This window comes from Struthio camelus, chromosome 5 (genome assembly GCF_040807025.1).
Source record: "Struthio camelus isolate bStrCam1 chromosome 5, bStrCam1.hap1, whole genome shotgun sequence".
Lineage (NCBI taxonomy): Eukaryota > Metazoa > Chordata > Aves > Struthioniformes > Struthionidae > Struthio > Struthio camelus.
In genome coordinates, this window is record NC_090946.1 from 16482123 (window position 1) to 16505412 (window position 23290).

Sequence of the window (23290 nt, forward strand, 5' to 3'; positions counted from 1 at the left end):
GTCAATTGGCTGAAGATATTGTTATATTATTTGTTAAATGCAGACTGGGATTGGTGGTTTACAAGACAAACCGTATAGACAGTCATTGCTCCGAGCTAATCTTATCTCCTGAAGCAAAGCATTTCTGAGGAATTTCTAATTTTGACAACTGGGATCAAATGTCTGACTTCTGAAGGCTGACAATAATGCCAGGGTCTGAGCTGCTTTGTCCTGTTGATAGCAACTGTGCGGTTCAAAAACCACTCTGAATACCAGTGAACCGTGCATCTTAGCTGGTTAGGTTGAGGGCATGTGTGTATGTTTAGGGTAAGGCATGAGCTTTAGAAGCCTCTGTGGGACAGAAATACTGCGACTGCTCAAGGGTAAAAATAGTTCTGGGTTTTCGATGGCTGCATTCCATGGCTGGAGCCTGAAATCATGAATCAGGGCTCAGCGCTCAGTCTGTGCGAGACCAACCGAGGGAGCTCTGCAAACGCACCCGGCAGAGGAGCAGCTAGCTGAGATGAGCCCGAGCCCAGTGCCGCTGATACTCTGGGAGGGACCTGTCTTGCTTGTACAGTCTCAGCAAGGTACTGTACGTTAATATTTTGATTTGCAGTAGCAATTTAGTTGCTTGACTGTGAAGAACTAAAAATCTACTGAAACATGCAAAATTTCTCACTAAACCAAAGACAATTTTTAAAAAGTGACTCTTCTGTGTGAATTCAGCTTCACAGAGACTTGTATCTTGCCCGTTAAAAGTTTCCAGAGACCTGGAATGAGGCATTTTGATTGGAAGGTTTTGCTTCTCATTCCCCCTGTTTTGTACATATGCTTGTCCTTGATTTTTGCATGGCAATCTTTTTTGCTTGATTCCAGGCGTTTTCTAGCCTGGAAATTCCATCAGGGAATTCAGATACTTAAATAATCAGTACTCTTTCAAAGCCTTCCTCAACAGTGCTTTTTAAAAATGGTACCTAAAGCATGGGTGCTTAACTCAAAGATCTCTCCTCTAAAAGTTCACACTCTGTCATGTTGAGATGCAGGATCTGTGTAGTTTGGAATCCATTTCTGGTAGAGTTCAGATGACTATTCTGACTGGTTTAAAACCAGGCACAATTTCATGAAAGAGAGAATTTTGTACTCCGAGTGAGGGCTTTCAATTAAAAGTGCAGCTAGGATGTTACAGAAGGTTGTGTCCAACATGACTTTTAAAAGCTTTTTTGCTTTTTTTCTGTCTCCCGAGACATATATATCCTCCAGGCCATTATTAGTAGGACCTTGAGAAATCAGTGAAGTTCCTGAAGTTGCTGGCATGCCCTGTGGGCTGGGTAACTGGGGGTTGATCCACCTCCAGAGTGAGTAGCTAGAATTAGTGTTGCCAGAAGTACCCGTGCAAGCTCTGCTGAAAGTTGTCCTCTTCACGAGTGCCCAGGGCGAAGCTATGTGACTCCATACGCAGTAACCTCTCAGCCAGGCACAGTGTTCAGGTGCATTCATCTGTTTTCTTCCTAGGCACTGGGATGCAGCTGCGCACGCTTGTCTGATGCTCTCGGCGTATGTGTTTGTGCCTGTGTGCTCTGTGCTACTTCAGCAAGCCGTGTGCAGCTGCAGGTGCCTGCCTTTGCTTCGCTGGCACTTGGCACGTAGCGTGGGAACCGACAGCTGTACTGTGTCCAGGTACTGCTGGGGTCGGCTTGTGTTCTAAGAGCCTAACAGTTTAGCACGGCTCTGTGTGCCGATGCTGTGTTACTTCAGCAAGCCAAGCGCCAAAGCTGTTTGTGCCTCATATTTTATTTTCTAACATGCTGGCACAGCTTACTTCCCTGCGCATTGCTGATATTCAGGGTAGAGGATAGTGTTTTCTCATGTAGCTCCAAGATTGTGAGACTGATCTGTAACAGACAAATAAAGTGAATTTGGGAAATGTTTTCACGTGGAAAAGTTGTTTCTCCATGTGAGAAGCATGTCACTCTAAGATGAGCAGTAAAACTGGAGGAATCAAAGTAATTTCATGACTGAGGCCAAGTTGGTGAGGCGTTACATACTGTAACAGGATGAGTAGCAAACGTCGGCAATTGTAAAATCTATATCATTTTATTTTACTTGAGATTTCTTATTGTGAAAGGCACAGGACCTGGGTTCTACTTCAGCCTTGCTGACAGATTTAAGTCATCTAATTTTCTTGCTTTTCCGTTTCCAGTACGCATAATGAGGATAATTTAAATGTAGAGGTGGTGTGGGGAGAAAATCCACTAATGATTGTTAAATGCTCACATGACTAGGAATTAGTAGGTAGTAGTATCTAGAATCAAATATGTGTGTTGGGCTGCTAAAACAAGCTTGCATAATAAGCCAGCTGTTTCCCATTCAGTTCAGAACTGCCTGTGACCACTTTCCTGAAGGTTATAACTTAAATTACTTGGCCTGTGCTCCGGTGTATCGGCTTATCATGAATGTACATGTTAATGTTATTTTTACCCCTCCAAAGTTGTCAATGCCACCTTTCTTGGGAGGCCACATCTCACTTCTGAATCGAGAGTTTTGTGTTCTTCTCAATAATGCAAGTTTACAGAATGGGAATATGGGTTGCAGACAGCTCTGGGAACCTCCTTTAAATTGTATAAAGTCCAAGGATAAGAATAGATGCAGTAATTCTGCCTCCCCATGTCTCATGGGCTGCCCTCACTGCATCTTCCCCTATTGGGAAATTTGCTTGGAGTGAACTTTTAGAAGTATGTTGCAGGACATTAGGTTAGTCATCAGCACTGCACTGAAATAGTTGGAGGGGTATTTTAAAGAAGTGACACGGCAAAACTGCTGGTGTAACTGTACCAATATCAGAGCTGCCGAAAATAACAAGAGCATGAGGAAGTCATTGCTAACTGCAGCGCTTTATCTAATGCCATTTTTCGCCTACTGTGGGTAAAGTAATGAGAGCTATCTAAAGTATTCAGTCTATGGGCCCTGATATTATGAGCCCTTTGTGTTAGGAATTACAGCACTGCAAACTATCTGCTGGAGTTGTCAGCTAAGGTGAATAAGTGAAGATCTAAATGTTTGGCCAAACTGTCCAGATTTAATTATCCTTTAAAACCTCATTACAGATGAGCCGTGACTGTGATACTAGAGGTGAGCATTTTGAAGGTCGTTCAGGGCCTGGTTCTTGATAACTCAAATTTTCATGTATTCTTTGAGAATCTGAACATGTTCGCTTCCCCACGTACTTTGTAATAAGTAGCATTCAGTTCTGATCTTGTTATGTGAGGGGATAAAAGGCAAGATGCATTTTATAGCCAAAATGATGTTGGCAGATTGGAGATATAGTCTGAAAAAATGATAAATACAATGTGTTTCACTTGAGAAATAATCAACTGCATAAACACAGGTAGTTTTGCAGATGATGATCTGGGGGTTGTCATAGATTACAAGGTAAATTTAAGTCAGGAATGCTGTGATGCTTCACAAGGTAAAGCCATCTTGCAATGCAAAACTAGAAAGCTTCACCCTTGGGACCTGGGAAATGATCCTTCTGTTTGGTACTCAGTACAGCCTCAGCTGGGGTCTCTCTCAGATTTTCAGAGATGCAGTTGAAAGACACGGATCAACTGGGCAAATTAATATACGTGAGTACAGTGAGAGTGATCAGTGCCTAAACAACAAAATCTAAAAGGAACGATTGGTTGAACTGGAGATCTTTGGTAAAGAAGAGGTGACTTAGGAAATGTAATGACAATTTGCAAACATGTGAATGGCTGCTGGAAAGAGGAAGGCAAGAACTGTTCTTTATATGTGTAGGGCAAGAAGTAAGGCTTCAGTTACAGAATAGAAGATTCAGGACTATTAATATTAAAATTTCCAGTGCTAGCGAAGCTGAAACAGTTTGGGGAAACTGCGGTCTCCACCCGGGGTGATCACTGAGAGCGGATGAGATAGCTGGCTCTCTGGGGCAACATAGGGCTAGCCTGTTCCACCTTTGCTGGTGGGATCTTTTCAGGTCTCGTCCAATCCTATGATTCTATAATTCTGCATGATTATGTGCTTCAAGGTGGAAATTAATGACCTTATTTCTCTGCAGAAGGCAATGGCCTCAGTGCCCCAGGAGCATTTGTTCTCACAACCAAGGCTGACGCTATTACAGATAATAGTAGCCAGGCAGGGGAAGCGGCTGGATGGATATGCAATCTTTGGGCAGTCGTAAACAATACGGAAAAATGATTCAGAAATAATTGGTTGTTCTCAACTTTGCAAGGTACAGGTACTGTAGGGCAACAGGTTGAATTGTGAGGTGGTAAATGGAAAACAGGGAAACACTTTTTCACACAGTGTTTAGTTAACCTGAGGAACTTGCTGCTGTAGGATGTTGTGGATATTGAAAGCAATTTCACAATTTTATGCCAGCAAAATCTGTCAAAAGCTTTTAAACATAAAGATACCAGGTCCAGCTCGGGAATTTCCTGAGCCACGTGTCGCTGGCAGCTGGGATTGTATACCCCAGAGGCTATCGCTGTGTATGCGCCCTGTTCTTATACTCGGAGCACTTGCAAATGCTGCCTGTCAGAGTTTGAACGGAGAGCTGAGCCCGAAATATATTTGAGGAGGGTTTTCTCTTTCTCCAGGCTCCAGTGCATAGCTTGTCACGTGCCTGACAAACAGTACATTTAAAATAGCCTTTTGCCCGTCAGGATCTGAGAAGAGAGGCCTGACTGAGACATTTTCTGTTCCCGAGTGAGAAGCGTTCTCTCAGCACTCCCACTTTAAGTTTAGAAGCGCAGCGGAGCAGCTGAGGCAGGGCAGGAAGAGGAGCAAAGAGAATGAGAGGCAGGCATCCGGCATTCCCACGTCTTCACTGGGGATTTCAGGGCACGTGCTTCCTAGATTTTTTCCAGCCAGCGCTGTGCTGCAAAGCACCAAGTCTTTGCTCTAGATGGTAAATCAGTAAGCCCGACCATCAGAGACATCCATACACATCTTATTTCTGAGTATGAAGTGTGGCATGGCTTGGAGGAGGAAATGCAAGTAACCAAGGGGTACGTGAGCAAGGTCGAGTAAAAAGTACATTAAGAGTATGTGCTATTTTTTCCCCCTCTAACAAGATTGCTCTGTCTTTAGCAGGACAGTATTATGAATGATCCTAAAATAATTTCTGTAGCTAACGTATTGCCATCCTATTAGGAAGATGCGCTGCGAGGATGTAACCACATGGTGTTGGTATGCCAGGAGGTGGCACGCAAGCAGCAGGCTGTGGATTCCTTCCTGCCTATGCGCTTTCCTCTGCCGACACTAACGCCATTGTGCTGACAGGAGTATGCTATGAATTTTGCCTGTGGGGCAAACAATTCAGTGTTGACAGAAGAGGATTGAGTGCAATGGCAAGAGGCTGTCCGGTGAAGGAACGCAGGGCCACGGAAAGCCATGAGCCAGAGGCTAAGCACCTCTGGTAATGCTCAGCGTGTTACAGGATGGAGTCTGAGGGGGGAGCCTGCTGGGGCATACTGTTACAAGGAATATTCCTGGCAGGCAGCATGCAGAGAGATAACAAAATGGAAATCAAGCAGAATAATGTCCACAGGAAAGGGCTTTAGACCAGCAAAATGCAAGTCACTTAATAAGTGGTACGCCAATATGGAGCAGTGACTTCTATCTGTAGAGCACAGCACCTCTGTCAGTGAGCAAAAAGATTAAAGTTCAGATTTGGAAAGGTATTATGGCACCTAGCTCTTCCTCGATTTATTAGGAGGCTAAAAATGTCTCTGTAAGTCTGGTCCAAAGCAATAGAAGGCAAAAGTCTGTTGTGGATTGGGCGTGTTGTGGGGCAGTTGCGCTCGGCCTTTGAGTTACTTCTCCAGAATACTGGTTAGAAATCATTATTTCAGAAGCTGCCCCTGAATATAAGTTGAAAAATAGCATATTTGCAAAATCCTCCTCAGAACTTTGTTAATTCCTTTCTAGATGTCATTCTTCCCCAGATCTCATCATCAGATCTCTTTCTTGTTATCATCTAGCTGTCTCGAGAGTCTCTGCTCTGTTCTGCTAACATGTCAAGCCTTTAAATGCAAAGTAAAAACATCCTGTAATCTAAGTACTCTAAACAAATATACCTTGAGTTAAAATTAAAAATGAAAACATCACTTTAACATTTCTGCAGCAGATTTCACTGCACATGGTCCCAAAGCATTTTGTAAGTATTGTAAATTTAAAAGCAACAGCAGTTTCAAAAGGTGCCTCCTTCATAGACGTGGCAAAAAACGATCACACCAGGCCAGAGCATTGGCCCAGCTGCGCTCTTGTTCTCTCCAGGACATGGGCCAGTCCTGCGGAGTTCAGCAGAAGCCCTTCGTCTCGTGATTGGTTTTCTCAGCTTTCAGATTCACCAGCACAGACTCGCAGATGTGCCACAAGGGGAATTTCGGGCCCTTACAGAGCTTAGAGCAGCCAGCAGGCTCCTCTGCTTTAAGCTTCCTGACTTAGTACCTGGCGTGGGAGCTGGTCGTAGAATGGCATATCCTGCTATTGCTGACCTGACGCCCCTTGCCTATCCTTGTGCTTAGCCCGTGGGTCCGCTTCGGAGCAGCTGAAAGGGAAGGGTGCATGCAGCCGGGCGCAGGGTGCGCCTTGTGCCAGGAAGTCGCCCGTCGTGGGTTGCCTGCAGCTTTACCGTCGCTTTGCGCGTTCGGAGCAGCAAAAGCAGCCCGTTGAGGAGCTGTATAACTGACCCTTTTTGTTGCTGTCGTGCGCCCAACTTACAGAAAATTTATCCTGAAAGTAACAGGAAAAAAACAACAACTTTACCCCATGCGTTTAACCCTGCTGGGAGTCCCTGTGGGAGCGCCTAACGCGCTCTGGGGTTCTGAGTATCCGCTGGGTGTTGCACGTTGTTTGTAGCGCCTGTGCTGGCGGCTATTCTGCTGTCGTTACTTGTGGAGTCCAAACCAGAAGGGGAGATTTTTCTACAGGATGTTATATTTGGTGCACGCTGTAATTCATTCTGAACTTGTGATCTGCTACGTTGAAGTGGAATTTCCCTGCAGAAGAATTTATCTTCCTGAGGTTGAATTTATCTATGAATGGTGCATGTGTTTCCATTTTAAAGGGTTGGTAGCCACAGAACACAACTCAGTTGTAATAATAATCAGTTATTATTGTGGAATATATTTGTTTTTATTCTTGAGCTTTATTTAATATTATTATAAATATAGTGAATTTCCACTCAAAAAGAGGAACAGCTTCTATCAGTGAAACATAAGGAAGTTGTTCCCTACACCATCTGTTTCGTTACTCAGATTTATGCAAAGTCCATTTGGGGCTGTTTATCCCCCAAAGCTCTTCTGATAGTGACCACACGAAAGCAAAAATGATTGGTTAGATGAGAGGACAAACACGTATTAGCGTAAATATGTCACTACATATTTGTGTCCATATCATCAGCTGTATGGAGAAATGCCTTTTAGTTCCTCTTGTACATCTATATCCTTAGCAGCAGGTGCCACTGCCAGACAATCGATCAAAGTCAAGGTGACTGCTGAGGAAGGCTGAAGCCGGTCTTTCTTTATGGCTGTGGGAGGCGATGTAGAGAGCTGCGGACTCGGGAGGGGGAGGAGGTTATGCTGGGAAGATGGACTTTTCAGCTCCGCCTGCTGAGGATTAAATGCAAAAAGCCAAGAAAGTGTCCTGTCTGTGGCTGGTGATGGGGAGTGAAAGTGGGACACCGTGTCTCGGCAGGAGATGGGAGCGCAGGTTCGCCGCGAAGGGGGCCATCTGGTAGCTGCTGGAGAAATACGCTTGCAGGAAGGACGGGATGAGAAGTGAAGAGGGATTTTTCCAGTTGAAATGCTGCTGACTTAGTCACGTTGTCAACAGAGGCTGCACATTTGCATTCTTCCCTTGGCAGGTGGCTCTACAAACAGTACGCGCTGCTTCACAGATTGTGTTGGGCATCTGTACCAGTCTACCCCACCGCGTTTGGGGCTTTACTGCCCGTAGCGCGTAATGCCTGCTCACTGGTAAAGCAGAAAGATTTGTTGAGATATTCTTTCTCTCTCTGAACTTTTGACATATTGACAAGACTGGTGTGGAGACCAAGGGAAATTGTGACTTTGAATCTGCATAGCGGAGTAGGAAGTAGCCAGGCTTGGGAGGAGGGAGCTTGGAGCTGCAGTAAACAAACTCCAGGAGTGTCTGAACTAGTGCTAAAATAACCAAATGACTAAGAACCACCGCTCAATAAAGCGGAAACGTTAACACAGATAAGATACAGGAAAAGAAAACAGTGCAAAGCAAACGTTAGATTTAACACCACTAACCCTGCTATTGTGATCAAGCAGGAACAGAAATGAGGATGAGGCTTGGAAGTGTGAATGGAGGCATACGCATACAGAAACAGTCCCGTTAGGGCTAGAAGTATCCAATAATGCTTAAAGCCAGTACAGAGAAGTATCCGAACGCTTGTAGCGTGCACAAGGCTGAAGCGAGGCTAGGGGTTGGGAGGGCGCACTCCTCTCTCACCTGCAGCCACACACGTACAAGGAGTCTGTGCTACAGCGGGGACAGCTGAGGTGCCTCTTCCTCACATTGCTCCTTTCACGCACAGCAAACAGCAGCAGTGACACGTTGGAGAAGTTAAGCGTGAGCTAAATGTACTCGATGGCCGAGTAGCAATGCTGGGTAATACTACGAATGCCAAACAGGGAACAGTTTAAGCAGGATTATAGAGCACAAGTGACCATCAAATGGTGAGCTCTCACAAATGTTTAACGGCACAAAAAGCGCAGGGTCCTAGGTGAAGGAAATATTGGATGCAGCAATACAATTAAGAGCTCAGGATCTGTGATGTGATGATATTAGTCAAGTATGTGATGACTAAATCAACCTTTACAGAAATATGTAAACAGTATCACCTTGCGGTCCTGCCACACTGTCTGTGCAAGGCAGTAGCTGAATTAGGAATAAATTTAGTCTCAGGGTGCCAGACTTAAATCCTATAACCCCATTTAATTCCCGTTCTTAGCCGGAAGATTTAAAATTCTGCAGTGATGTCAGTGCAATATTCTTTTCCTTGTTCCTTGTATAACCTTTCCTGGTCCCATTTGAAATGGGCAAAATCTGAGCAATGTCTGTAGAATTTGTTCAGTTTATTGATTTTTATATGCCCTAAAGTGTAAGTGCTATCAGCACAATAACTTAGATTTATGAAACAAAGATTTGAATTCTAATTTGTTCAATATTTTAGAAAAGTGGTATTTTCATTTTCAAGGCCGAGTTCTGACTTTGTGTGAAGCACAGCACACTCTATGGAATAAACATCGATTTCCTCATTTCTTTGTGCTTTTAAGAAGTTTGAGGTGATTTGGTGCTTTCCTAGGTGATAATAGTCTTTGATTTTTCTGGAGAAAGTTCTGTTTCCTAAATTGCCCTGTAACTGGGGTTCTGGACCCAGGAGTCCAGTCTTAAAACATTGTTTTCCATAAGGGAAACAAGTGGCAGAAGCTTCTCCTTTTGGCGAAGGAGAAACAAGTGACTCATCCCTGCGCGAGGAGGAGCGTTCCTCATTAAGGCTGCTCAGAGCTTCAAACACGGTGGTCTTGTGTTGAGTAGCATTTGTTTGTGCTTGTATATGCCATTCTTCCGTTAAGTTATATTAATAGCTGGATCAAACCCAAAAAGGATCAATGTCTTAATATAAATATCTCTCCATTGAGCATTAAATGGTAGGGGTGTGTCGTCAAGGCGACTAGCATTGTTCCTAATGATAGACTCATCCACAAGATAGGACAGGTCTTGTCTACCCGCTGGTGGTATCTGACCTTTAGAAAAAGTTCATCTTTTTATATGTCTTATTTCTTTTCCAGCAGAGCTTTAGTTCCTTCTTAATGTTGTTGACTATCAGCGTGTAACGTTAACTGTAATGAGTAAGAAGTTTTTCGATTATGCATGTGTTACAAATTCTCCTTGCAATTTTCATTGGGTTTTGGCTCTTTTCTGTATTCGATTATGTGTGAACACTAACAGAGTTTTAGGAGCTGTCTTTCCCTTCTTAATGGAAACTTAGGACCAAACAAAGGAGCATCAACAATTTAAAATGCAGGAAGCAGAGTAGGGTTTGGAGATAAACATGCCGTTCCCTGGTAGAATTTAAATCAAGTGAGCAGCCGACAACAAAGCCCCCTAATCTAGCTTGCATGAGCCCAGCAGATGTTTGGCAGGATTCGGCCTGGTTGGTATGCAGCCTCTGCTTATCACAGAGCCAGGGCTGTCTGCATGGGTGCCGCATTCGGCTCTTTTGCCTTCATCTCAGGGAAACTAATCTGGTCAAAAAAAGGAGATTGCGAGGAGGAAATGTATCATTCCAACACAGGCTGGATAAGAGTCTCGTGCTTGATGTGTGTTAGTGGAGGGCTGGGCTGGGAGATGTCTTATATCTTGCAGACAGCCTATTGCAGATATGAATTTCAAAATGTCTGATCTTACTTTTAGTGCAGATTTTTTTTTTTGCTTGTGTATGAATTATAACGCTGTTTTTCTTCAACTGACTCAGACGCTGAAATGTTTGGCGCCGCAGCCTCTGTCCTTTGCGTGGTGTATACAAATAGCTCATTAACTGTCCGACTGTGATTTCTATTTTATCATAAATGAAGAACAGGGGGGACATGTAGGCACTAGAATCTTCCAAAAAAGTGGAAATTTCACTTTAAGATGCCTATAAGCATCCATTAGATTTGGAAGCATTTATCTTTTCCCCTAGGTGAAACCAGTCCTCTTTCATTACAGTTTCAGCCATGGGAGTAACACAGTGAGTGTTTGTTCAAATAGTTTGTCAACCATTAGACAATACTGGATCCTGCTAACGTCCTTGGGCTAAATGTTCTGTCCTTACTCCCCAAGCTGTAAGAAGAGAGCGTTCTCGGGAAATGCTTCAGCGGCTTCTGATGGAGAGAAGTTTCCTACTTGAGCTTAGCATAAGCTACAGAGAGCCTGTGGCCCAAGCAGGTCTGAGGATGGCAATGTGAGGATGAAAATGTTTTTTGTGCTAGTGTTTCCCCATTGCACCAGTGTTTTCAGATCTTTGTCAAGTGAAAACAATGCTGTTTCTTCACGTTCAGCAGAAAGGTGTAGATCTCCAGAAAAATGAACTTTGCTCTGGTGCAGCAGGGCTGTCAGGGTTCAGCACAAGATTGCTTATTTAATACAAGTTGTTCTGTGTGGTTATTGCCCCTCCATCATCTTTAGTTTTTGCACTCATTGGCTAACCACAGGAGAGCAGCCAACTCATCAGGAGATAGAGCGGTGTGGGCAGAGGAGAGCGCGGCGTGAGCGCAGGCCTGCGATGCTGCGTGGAGCCACTTGCCTGGCTAGCAGAGAAGTGCGCTTCCAAGGAGCAGTTAAGTGAGGCTCACTCATGCATATGTAAAAGAGACACAGGTCTTGGGCCTCTGGGAAATTTTCTGTACTGCCCCCCCACTTCCCCACTTTAGTGTCTCTTGTGGTGCATTACAGTTATTAATACTAAGTTTATCCACACTGTCTAGTTAGTAGTCTTCTGTGGAGAGTCCCTGAGGGTTGTGCTGCATTAGCACTTCAGCTCCTGCACAGCATATGCAAGTTTCATGCGTCAGCGGCTTTCGCCGCAAGAGTGCCTGGTTATTGAAGTTGTCGAATGAGCCTACCTACAGTGATTTGAGTGCTTGATTACAACTCGATTCGATTCCTCTATTCTAGCAGAACATTCAATGAAGAGTCCAAAACACAGCAGTGGACTGAGACAAGGGGAAACGTTGCAAATGGGAAGAGAGGAAAGTGGAATGAGGGCAGGGGGAGAAAGCAGCTATTAAAATATTCTGCAATCACTTGACACTGCAATTTAAATTCATTTTTGTTTCCAAGCCAAGAACAGTCTTTTGCAAAATTCTCAACTTACACTGCATGTTCTGAGTGGTTATGAAGAATATTGCCTTTCAGAGGGATGGCAGTGGTGGTTTTGGGCAGGGAGATGGAGGGTATAGAAGGTGAGTTGTCTGGGGAAGTGGGTCGAATGGTGACAAGGTCTCTGTGACACAACTGTTGTAGAGAGAATTAAAAAAAATATTTGAGATATTAACTTTGAGCTGGGATACTGCTCTAGACTACCTGATTTTGGGAACATCTATGTGGTTCCCTTTTCTCCACGAGCTGAAGAAGGAGCTAGCGGTTTTGGACGAAAGAGTGGGAAGGGAACTAAAAGTGTTATGAGTGTTGTGAGGAAACTTCCTGCTCTTCAGCACAATAGCCTTGAGTGGGTAATCTTCTCTGGAAAGAAATTTAGCTAGTACCCAGGTGTCAACTGTCTGGCAACAGCAAGTTTCCTGAAGTACTGAGGAAAAGTTTGGGCCTTAGCCTATGGCAGGATGGTTGCGAGGGCTCTGGTAAGCTCTAGTGAGTCGCCCTAACATTGGCAAGGGCAATTCCAAAGCCCATAAAGCAGGTACCAGCGATCCGCTGTGCTTGCAAAATTGCACCCAGGCTTGTTAGGTGCTTGCAGCTTCCTGGCTTTTTCACTCTGCTGCAGCCCCTTCAAATGATTTCCCGAGGCTCCTGGGACTCGCCCTGCAGTGCCAGAGGAAAACATTACTGAAAGATCATACAGCTGTATTTGAATAAACCGCTTCTGGGTGGTGATGGGCAACAATGAAATCCTGTTACAGTTAGTAGTGAGCTGGGAGCGTGATGGCCAAGCTATCGTGCTGTCAACTCTTCAGCGCTCCTGGGAGCAATCCTGGTAATTGGTCATGCCTGGTCGTGTCTCTTACAGAGTCAGACTTAACTTGGCCTGCCCTCTTTGTGGAACCTGGAAAATCTCACTCAGCAGTACCAAGGAGCTCCGGTTTCCTTGGGAACTTAATGCTAAAGCTTGTTCCCAGTGTGGCATGGAGGCTTGGAGCAGCAGAGCAAGGAGAGCATGTCATCAGGCCTCCCAGCTTCTTGTGTCCTAGAGCTGTCAGGACTAGGGAGTGCATGGCTGAGTGCTGATGGCAGGGACAAGCCAAAAGGCTATTTTCTTAACTCCTGCTGTTCCCCTTCTGCGTCTCCCTCTGTGTCCCTCATGCAGTGAAGTTAGCAGATGGGCTGCCCCCGAGATGACACATGCTCACCTGCAGGGAAGAGCAGCTCTCGCAGGAGTCCCTGGCGAAAGCGCTGCTGCTGCTGGCGGGCAGGCAGCTCTGTCGCTTGGCAGCAGGCCTCGGAGGGAAGATTGCTTTGTCGTTGCACTTAGTCCTGTTTGCCAGGTTGCCTTCCGATTGCCAGGCTGGTCGTGCGTGGGGGAGATAACCCTGGCTCAGTGAGCAGCAGTTCGGTCTGTCATCAAACAGCAAATACTTGGACAGAATTAACAGAGCCCTGTGCTGAGCTTACTTGGTACCAGGCTTGTGGGTGTGATTTTTTTGGTACAGGGATTTTTTTTGTTTGTTTTTCTGCAGAGAGGACCAAAATGTTCCGTCAGAATCGCTCTCTGTCCCTTACAGGCCAGTTCACACCTTTCCTAGTGCCCTTCCATGCTTTTTTATCTCCAAACTAAGCTGCCGCCTCTTGTCTTCCCTCCAACAGGCTTCCCAAGAGCAGTGAGTTTGTTCCCTCTCCCTCAGCACTCTCATCACTAGCTCTGCAGGTGCCGTGAGGTTGTTTGTGCTCTCATTCCCTTGCTGCATTTCATGGGCCCTTCAGGTAGGTGCGCTTGCCTCCAGTCCAGTCCCTTCCAAGCCCTGAGCCCCACGAAAAGGGATATCTCGGTGTTGCTTCAGGCTGACATTCCTTTGTGAAATTTAGCTAGTTTCTTGCTCTGTTTGTTGAGAGATGGGAGATATCCTTCCTACTCTGATTCTTGTCCTCTCATACTTCCCACCTTCCTTGCTCCTGCTGGTGGCTTCAGCTGTGTCTGAGTGTGACTCCTAATCCCAGAGGGAATAATTGACTGAGATACAGATCATGAACATCTTTATCTGGACCTGTGTTCACATGAACTTGGCTAAATAGCGTACAGTGCAGATTCCTGCCAGGTTCCTCACGATGCAGCAGAGTGCGTTACTGTACCCTGCGTATGTATTAAGACTTTATTATACCTGGGAACCAAGACATCTGAGGACTGTGCTCAGTAATACAGCCAGGATCCTTGAAACAAGGGACCTCTTAACCCAGCCTACTGTGCAGGGATTCCCATAGATACTGGCAAGTATTGCGTACCACCGAATGTCCTTGTCTTCCTTTGACAGAGCAGGCTTCATGTTTGTGTAATTTCTTGAATGGCTTCCTTTTTCATCTTCTGTAGCAAATATAGCATGTGGTGTAAGCATATGTGAGCATATCCTCGTAAAGTGCTTGCACTCTCCAGCCAGATTATCTAATCATGAAATCACTGCATTCATTGCTTGGACCATAAAAAGACTTTATTATGATACTACTGTGTCTGGGACTTGTTAAGCAGTAAGTGCAGAAGAAATTGCATGTTTTTGCCTAGAGGATGTCCTGAATGAGGCTCCAGAAGAAATGTTTTCTCCAGTGTTTTGATTTAAGATACCAGTTGATATCGCCAGTTTGATGTTATGGAAGAAGTCACTCTTCCCTCACCCTTTAGCATAGTGAGTGAAAACCTTCATCTAATCTATCAATATTGGCTACCCGAACACAATGCAAATGCTTGTTCAGCGATAGCTTTTAGTCTCATTAGCATTTGGCTGATTTATGTCACAGACCTTTTTCTCGTTCCCCTTTCACAGCTCACATGTATTTGTGTACGTCCAGCTCCAGGGCTGCATTCACCAGAGCTCTGCTCTAGGCGTAAAGGAGCAAATAAGGGATAAAAGCTGGACGAGGAGGATTGCAAAGCGGTTATGATGGCTGCGTTGGGTGTGACAGGCAGGAGCTGGTTTCCACAGGGAGAGGTTTATAGTGTCCTGGCTGCGTCTTTCCAAAACCCGGACCTGGGTGGAAATTTCCCTGTGCGCTCGCAGTCTTAGCGTTGCTAAACTTCAGGAAGACATCGTGTCCCTAGCCACTTTGTTTATATGCACGCACCAGGCATATGGAGGGGATGAAATTGCTAACTGAGTATGACTATGACAAAGCCGACCTCGCTTCTGTACTACTTCATGCTTTGGCAGCCTAATAGTGGGATTTATTTTGTTGCTGTTGGGTTTTCCTGTAACCATTCATTGCTGATTAATTGATTTCCACGTGTCTGTAGCAACAGAGCGCTCAGACGTGCGAGGGCCAGGATTTTTTCTCATAAATGTCATGTAGGAGACAGTCACCTAAGCGCAGAGCAGAGGTCCCATGCCATCGAAATTCTTGCTATCGTAATCTGCTTTGGCCAACAGTTTTCTGTTTTGGCACAAAAGCAAATACGGAAAACCAGCCAGGTTATTTTCTTAAGACTTTGGCTATGTTTGGCATGTTTTAATATGCAGTGATAATAGTGACCACAGAGCTGTGTTGGCTAGCATCTGCACAATGCTATTTTATTCCATTACAGTAGACACTGAGGTAATTTAAATGCTGTCCAGCTGGTTAGTTTCTGTCAAGAAAAGTCCTTGGCCATTGGAATTCTTAGCATGGAGAAATGGGGAATTTTCGCCTTTGTCAAAAATAGTTTACTTTCTCCTAAGTAACTTGCTGCCTGCTCTCCCGTGCAGCTACTGTTTCTTTGCTGTCACCGTTCAGCTCTTCCAGGGTGACACAGTCCTACTGTTTTGACAGTGACCTTAATCTATTTGTGCAGTTCAAAGTAGAAGCTGTGGCCAGGGATGGAAATGAGTGGGCTTAGGTAGCTTATAATGAATATGAAGTCTTTTTACTTCAGCTGTTTTGGAGCCGCTGCAGATCAGTTGTTGGATTTGATATTTCTTTGGGGATGCTAAAAGATTTTGGTGGCTTCTGGGCAGCTGTAGTGAACCAGGTGTCCATCCGTCTCTGGAAATGCTCCACTATAATCGGGCTTCTTGGGTGGCAGGCTTAGCCAGAGTGCTAGTGGCCACGTCACCCTGGACGTAACTTCACGTTACTGACAGAGCTTCTGTTAAACCAAGCTGGAGGCAATTCAGCAGACGCATCAGGGAGTAGGAAGTTTCTACCATGGTTGCCTGTACTGTGTGGATTGTAACCACAGATGATAGCAGGGCTCTGAGTGAATCACACTGCAGGGCTGATTTAGGTGGTAGGATCGGTAATTTCCTGGTAGCTGATCTCTCTTTGTGCTTGTGTCATTGCTGCCAGTGGTGGAACTGCCTCTATCACTGTGGCATTGTGCATTGGGAAAAATCAAAGCCTGGGCTGTCAATCTGGGGACTTTCAATAGCAATAAATTCAAAGTAGCTGGACAGGAGAGCAGACAGCAAGTTACTTAAGAGAAAGCAAGCTACTTTCGACAAAGAATGAGAACTCTCAGTGCTAAGTACTACAGTGGTTTGCAGCAGATTTGATTAGATATGGGGACCTTTCATGACCCTATTAGAGCTTCATTTAAAGTGCTTCACAATCCTTTTCCCTTCTTCCCTGCTCTCGTTTTTCTGCTCTGACTTTTGCAGAAGCTGCTAGTAGTCCTCTCTTTCTTGATATACCGAGCAGCTGCCATCGTTGCAGGAATGGGAACACGTCATCCATCTGAAGCACTTACCCAGCAAAACTTGTCCTTCTGGGGAGCACTAACACGGGGAAACGGCTGCAACCCTCCTTTCATGCAGTGTACCATCAGAAATAGCTGTTGTGAGGATGAGACTGGAGCCAGGCTTCCTGCCTGTGCTACATGGATTTTTAGATCAATAGCGGCATTTGTGGAGATCCTCATCCTACATTTAGCTTCGTAGATGGAAGAAGCTATGCACTAAGTACGAACATCAGGAGGCTCCTGACACAGGCCAGCACCTGCTTGGTGCGTTTCCCTTGCCTTCCCTTTGCCTGGCAAATTTTCTTCCTTACTTAATGCCAAAAGTAAGAGATTAAGTAATTCCTTACTTAATGCCTTACTTAATGCCAAACAGCACCACGTTTCTTCCCTTTTGACTTCTTGGGCTTGACCTCTCTGGCTCTGTAAGCTAATACGTAGCTCAGCTTTTATTTCCAGATGTCACACCTTTCTCTTGATTTACATTATTAAGCTTTTAATCAGTTGTAATGCTGTGGATGCATATATTGCGAGTGAGATGTTCTTTATTGCAATCGCTTTCCTGGCTACAAGCATCAACTTTTAGGGCAATTAAAAGATAAGCTCACAGGTATGTAAAACTGTCTGCTCAGAACAGTGACAGTGTTTATATAGGGCATTTTCTGTTATTCGCTACTGCCATCAAAACATTTTTGTAATTCCTGCTAGTCTCTTGAAACTTAACTACATAAATTCCCTTCCTGCACCTTCTGTTGATGGGAGACAGAACCAAATCAGGAGGAATATTCATGTCCTGTCTATGGGTTAATGAGAGCTGAGTGCCCTGTGGCAGAAGCAGTCCTCGTGTTACAGGAGAGAGCACCAGAAGTAAGCAGTTGGATTATTGACTGTGGAGGTTTTCACTGTCAGTGCAGCAGGAGAGGGATGAGCCCAGTCATATGTGAGATATCAACAGAGCGCATTGGATGAAGTGTAAGTTCAATTTTAGCAGGCCAAAAAGGTAAGCTCTTATTGAACTGTCTTCAGTCTGTATTCCTCCAGTGCCTTTTATTTATCCTCCCTGTGCTTTGGATAAGATGACTGTTTGGCAGCAGGTGTGCTCATGGAATTAGTAGATGCCTGCTGAGAGGGCTGTGGTTCTAGACTAATGGCGCAGTGATGGACAATAATTAATCAGCCTAGTGAATAAGACACTGTTGAGATACAGGAGACCTTGTCTCAGTTCCTAACTTTTTAACTGTTGTGCTGAGGAGTCTTTCCTCATTTGTGCTTCACTGTCTTTATCTGTCAGATGGTAATAAAGACAACCTACTTTTTAAAGCTCTTTGGGATATACCAGTGAAGAGTGAACACAGAATGTGGACTCAAACTTTTCTTAGTTTTCTTCCATGAAAGGCTAAGAGTGAGAGAAGGGGAGAAGTAGTTGCTACCTGAGATGTGAGCATTTGTGAGTTTAAATGCCGCCTTTAGTATTTTAGAGCTGCCTGTCTATGCTGCTTTTTCAAGGATTTGTAATCACATCATAAGAGCCAGTGACTGACTTGTGTCATGCTGCTGTGATGTTTCCACAGAAGATCTCAGTGCTTTATAAGCAACTGTCATTGTGCTTTCTTTTTAGGCCTCCTAGCCAGTCATATCTGTGAGCCTTTCCTTGTTTCTTGGATCACTCATTCTCATCAAATGGAAGAGAGCTTGTGATGAAGCATTCTATTTTCCATTTGGTATGGTGCTTATATCTGGTCTTCTACAGATATTTCATGAGCAGGAATGACTGAAAAATCCCATATTACTTGTATGGTCTTATCTTCTTCAACTCTATTTGATCCCTAGTGGCTTTACTGCTCTCCTATTTATAGGCCATACTTTGCAGAGTTCTCAGTGCACAATACTTCTAACTTTGCTAACCTGTGCTTTATATACATCTCAGGTTAACTAAAGTACCTGCATTTGTGATGTGATTGATAGTCCCTTGGACCTGGGCACTCATCCTACATTCTAGATGTTCAGCTTTCCCACTGTATGTGTATGTGTGTATATATATATATTATTTTTCAGCATAATTATGCAAATAGCCTGTGTCTGTGTAGCCATACTTAAACTCTCTCTGTCTCTTTTGTGACAAGCCACTTGTAATTTGTAACTACCTTTCCATGAGTTTTTAAATAATGTCACAGTATACCTTTTCCCTACTGCTTACATCTGCTAAGGTATCTCTTGTCGTCTGTCCAATAACTCACTCTCAGTAAAAAATATATTCCTTATTTAATGTTTGGAACACAGGCCAAGACATAGTAGGTCCATCTTCTGTCTCTCAGGCAGTTGGCTGTCTGACGCTCCTCTTCCAAAATACTATGATTCTTTCAGTACTTCACCCCCTCCCTTGCTCTCCATGTAGAGCCTGTCTTAGTTCACATCACTGCTTTACATATCCCTAATTTTCTGCTACTTCTGTCTAGATGATAGAATCAGAGAGTAATTTAGGTTTGATGTGACCTCTAGAAGTCAAATGGTCCAACCCCCTACTCAAAGCAGGGCCAACTTTGGCGTTAGGTTGGTTGCTCAGGGCCTTGTTAAGTCTTGTCTCCATCTAGAAGATGGAGGTTCTCCCGTGTTCCTGGGCTGTTCTGGTGTTTGACAAACCTCGTGGTAATTTTTTCTCCCTGGTGTCTAGTCAGAATTTCCCTTGTTGCAAATTGTGTCTGTTTCCTCTCCTCCTGTTACTGTGCAGCTCTGGGAAGCGTTTGGCTCCGTCTACTCTATACCTTTCTATTACATAGTTAAAGACAACAATATGATCCCTTAACCCTCTCTTAAGACTGCACAAATCCAGTTCTCAGTCTCTCTTTGTATGTCATGTGTGTCGTCCTAGTGACCGCCCATGGGACTTGCACCAGTATGTCAATGTCTGTCTTGTACTGGGGAGCCCCAAACTGGACCCAGTACTGCAGGTGCAGTCTCACAAGGGCCGAGTAGAGGGGAATAACTGCTTCCTTTGACCTTGTGGCTAAACTTCTTCTAATACAGCGTGGGATGCACTCGATCTTCTTCACCTTTGAGAGCAACTGCTGATTTATTTTTAACTTGCTGGCCACTGAGTCTCCAGGTCCTTTTCCACAAAGGTGCTTTTCAGGCAGTTGGCCGCCGGCCTGTATTGCTGCGGGAGCTTATCACCAGGTGTGGAACTTGCACTCATTCGCCTTTGATGGAGTTTGAGGTTCCTGTCAGCCCATTTCTCCACCCTGTCGGTGTCCCTCTGAATAGCAGCCCAGCCTGCCAGCGTGTCAGTTGTTCCCCCCTATTTGAAAGGGTCCACAAGTCAATCTTCAACAAGGAAGCTACTGTGATTTTTACCATGGTAAAATATACAGAATATAATGGGGTGGGGTGCTATTATGTATTTATTGTCTTAGCTGTATTTTGTGCTTTTGAACTTGATTTTCAAGTGTTTAATATTAATCTCCCACACTACCTTTTCTCTCTTCCTTTCCAACTCAAGAGTTGGTAAATACTTGTAATATCCAGAAGAATTATTATCTCATTATCCATTATTTTAGCATCTTTTTTTTCCAGGCGCTATTAATCATTCTGCAAACTTCAGTATCAGTAAATACCTGAAGCAGAAGTTCTCAGGAAGTGAAAAGACTTGCAGAGGAAAAAAATTCACACTGCAGTTGTCCAATTTCTCATACTCTTTTCCTAAGCATCTTTTGTAGACTGTAGGCGGGGTTAGAAGACGAGGCTAAACAGACTTTTCTCTGACTCAGTAGGGTTGCAGTTACGTTTTCCTGATGCCTGACACACTTGCTCAATTCCCCTTCTTGTCTGAAAATATGCACACATGTTTTGTCCAAGTGCCTTTCCCTTGTTGTTGTCATAATACCTGCTGCTGTGGCATGTTGCGAGCTGACACGGCTGCTTGAAGCCAGGAGGTGATGCGCTGCTCTGCATTTGTGACGGACGCTTACCTGGCATTCACAGATCGGATTCAGAGAAATGCTTATGATAGGTACCTTACCCTTTTAATCATAACTAATGCTTCTCAGTGAGACAACTTAACAGGGCCTGTTTTTCAGCAGACACAGATGCAGTGTTTCTGAACCTTACTGTCGGGTTTTATTACTTTTTTTCCTCCCTTTTGTTACTGCTGCAGAACAACCAGAACTGGAAAGGTGAGCTATATTTTGCTGTAACTTGTGGTTCATTCGTAAGATTATTTCCTGAATTCTGATCTGTTATTTCTGTGCAAATTCCTTGAAATTTGGTAGCAAGAAGGAAAGATGCCAGCTTGACTCTTGGAACTCCCACAGTGAATTTGCAGGATACAGGGAGTAAAATATTCTTTCTTGCAAATTGAGCCTATTTGATTTGTTCTTGAAAAGAATCAAGGGCAGAAGAAAGCCATGGTACTGTTTTAGAAACAGCTTTGAGATGAGAATGCCTTAAGTAAACTTTTTGTGAAGGTTTTGGGTTGAACTCTTTTTTTTGAAATGTTTTCTCAGTCCTCCGGTTCTAGGTTCGCCCTTTTTCTAGAGGGTCGCCCTATGTTGTTCTGTAAAGCTTGGAAAGCTCCAGATGCCACACTGATGGGTAGAAGAATTGGGTAGATGAGGAAGAGATGGGAAGAAGACTTGACAGTGTAGCAACTTTGTTCCGGAGTGGGAAAACAGTATTTTGCAGGCTACTTATTTACTAAACAGAAATATAGCGTGCAAGTGTCAAAATGAAGGCATGCTGCTCTTTTATGTGAAGGCGTGAGCTCTTCCTGTCCTACCATCCCCTGCATCCCCACTTTTTTCCTGTCAAAGAGCAAATGTCTTTCTAGTGGCATGCTAATGGCTGATGGTTATTGGCCCCATCTGACAAGAACGTGAAGGTCAAGTTAAATTCTCCTCAAGAAGCAAGGTACCCTGCGGGTTTCTAGCCTAACAGAATTATTTCCCTATCCCATCCAAAAAGCACTGAAATGTAAATATGGTAAAAAAAAAAACAAAATTAAAATCTGTCATTCATACAAATGTCAAACTAATGCAAAATCAAAGATGTAATCCAGGAGTCATTTCATCTATTCCCCACTTGTAACAACAAATGCTAGGGTGAAGCAGCTTTTCATGGGTGGCCCAAACTTTTTTTTAAACTGCGTTCCCATCGTGTATTACATCATTTATCTCCCACCCAAACGATCAGTGGTAATAATTGCAATTGCGTTCTGCAAAGCTGCACTCGGCTCCCAGTCTGGGAGCAGTGGCAGTCTGAAGAGATTCATCATAAGGAAAGTCACCGGTGTCATGATAATACGAAGTTAGCAGGGTTTTTTTGGCTGTATCCGCACTGCTGCACTTGGGACCCATCTGCACTGCTGGAACCTTCCCCTTTCTGGGGTTAACTTAAGCTGACTTCTGTGCACACTAAAACCTCGACCGAGTTTAGCAGAGCTGCAGTGGTGACAAATTATGGAAATTAAATTTGCCAGCCTAGAGAGAGTTGTGATAAACGACGGCACGTTAACAGCCCTCTCCCACTAAGGTCTGCATCCATAATGGATAGCCTTGAACTGCTTTGCTCTGTTGCGTGCCCACGTCGGCAAGATTATTGTAAGATGTTTTTAGTTCTGCAGTTAGAGTGGTGAGAAGGATCTGTGCTACAGAAAATATAAGTGGGTTAATCAGATATGATTTAACAGCTTTTTGGTCTTCTGATTAGTAAGACCTTTTCATAGGTTCATCAAAGCTTTCTTAAACATAATAAATGCTGTCCTAGTAAACTTGACTTCAAAGATGTAGTGCCAAGAGAGGTGCCTCCTTTCCTGACTGCGTAGTAGAGAGCAGAGATGTGGTTATCGGAGTTTGCCGCCGGATGGGAGAGCTCTGGAGCGCTGTCTTGATTTGCCCGAAAGGAGCACTGGAAATAAGGCTGAGTTAATGGACAAGGACCGATTAACTTTATTCCTGTCCGGAAGTCTCCCTAGCATGGCCTCAGCAATGTGCTCCTGAAAGAGTGTTTTATGATGTTTGGTCCCTTTCTGTGCACGCCCCGAGAGGGAGGAACGCCCCTTCTCTTTCCCCAGAAAGCCTGTTAACAAAAATGTTTGAAATGCCTCCATTGCTTTGAATGCTTCATGGAAAATCCCTTCCTCTGGCAGGCCTGCGTCTTCAGCAGCTTCCCCTCTTAGGGAGCTCCACTGCGCAGGCGGATGATCATCGCTTTCAAGCGCTCGGCGACCGCGCTGCTGCAGCGTGTGTGCCAGAGCCGTGTCGTTAATTCTTGTTCTCTTCTGATGCAATGGCTTATCTGCCGACGTGGAACTGAAACATGATGTTAAATACCGTCAGGCACAACGTCCTCACGTGACTGAAAAGTGATGGCGACGGAAGAGTCGGTCGCAGCCAGAGTATCAAGGACGTTTGACTTGGCTTTCTTACTCTGCCACTCCCTCACGGCTCTTCCTCCAGTTCGTGGCTCAGGGGCGTGTTGGACGTAAGGAAATCTTTCCGTCGTGCTTGGAAATCCACCGGGCCCAGGCTATTTGGGGCAAAAGAGTAAATATAATTCAAAAAATGCCTAGCGCTTTGTTCATACTTCTGTGGCTGTAGCCCGCCCCGACATTCAGCATGCAAGGACCTGGACTGTGTGACTGTGCGGTTGTGACTGCGCAGTCACCGCGGGGCTCATTGTGACTGATGCGCC

The 23290-nt window shown here is 44.6% G+C and overlaps 1 protein-coding gene across 5 annotated transcripts in view; it reads left to right on the plus strand.

The window, feature by feature from the left end:
- TSPAN4 (tetraspanin 4) overlaps positions 1-23290 on the plus strand; it is a 439431-nt gene that overhangs the window by 199229 nt on the left and 216912 nt on the right. Inside the window, exon 1 of one of the 5 annotated variants that reach the window (XM_009674393.2) lies at positions 13558-13674. The exons of the other annotated variants lie outside the window; for them this stretch is intronic. Within the exon in view, the coding sequence (XP_009672688.1) occupies positions 13662-13674 (13 nt within the window). The 5' untranslated portion in view covers positions 13558-13661. Of the gene's footprint in view, positions 1-13557; positions 13675-23290 lie in introns of those variants that run through there. 5 annotated transcript variants of the gene reach the window in all.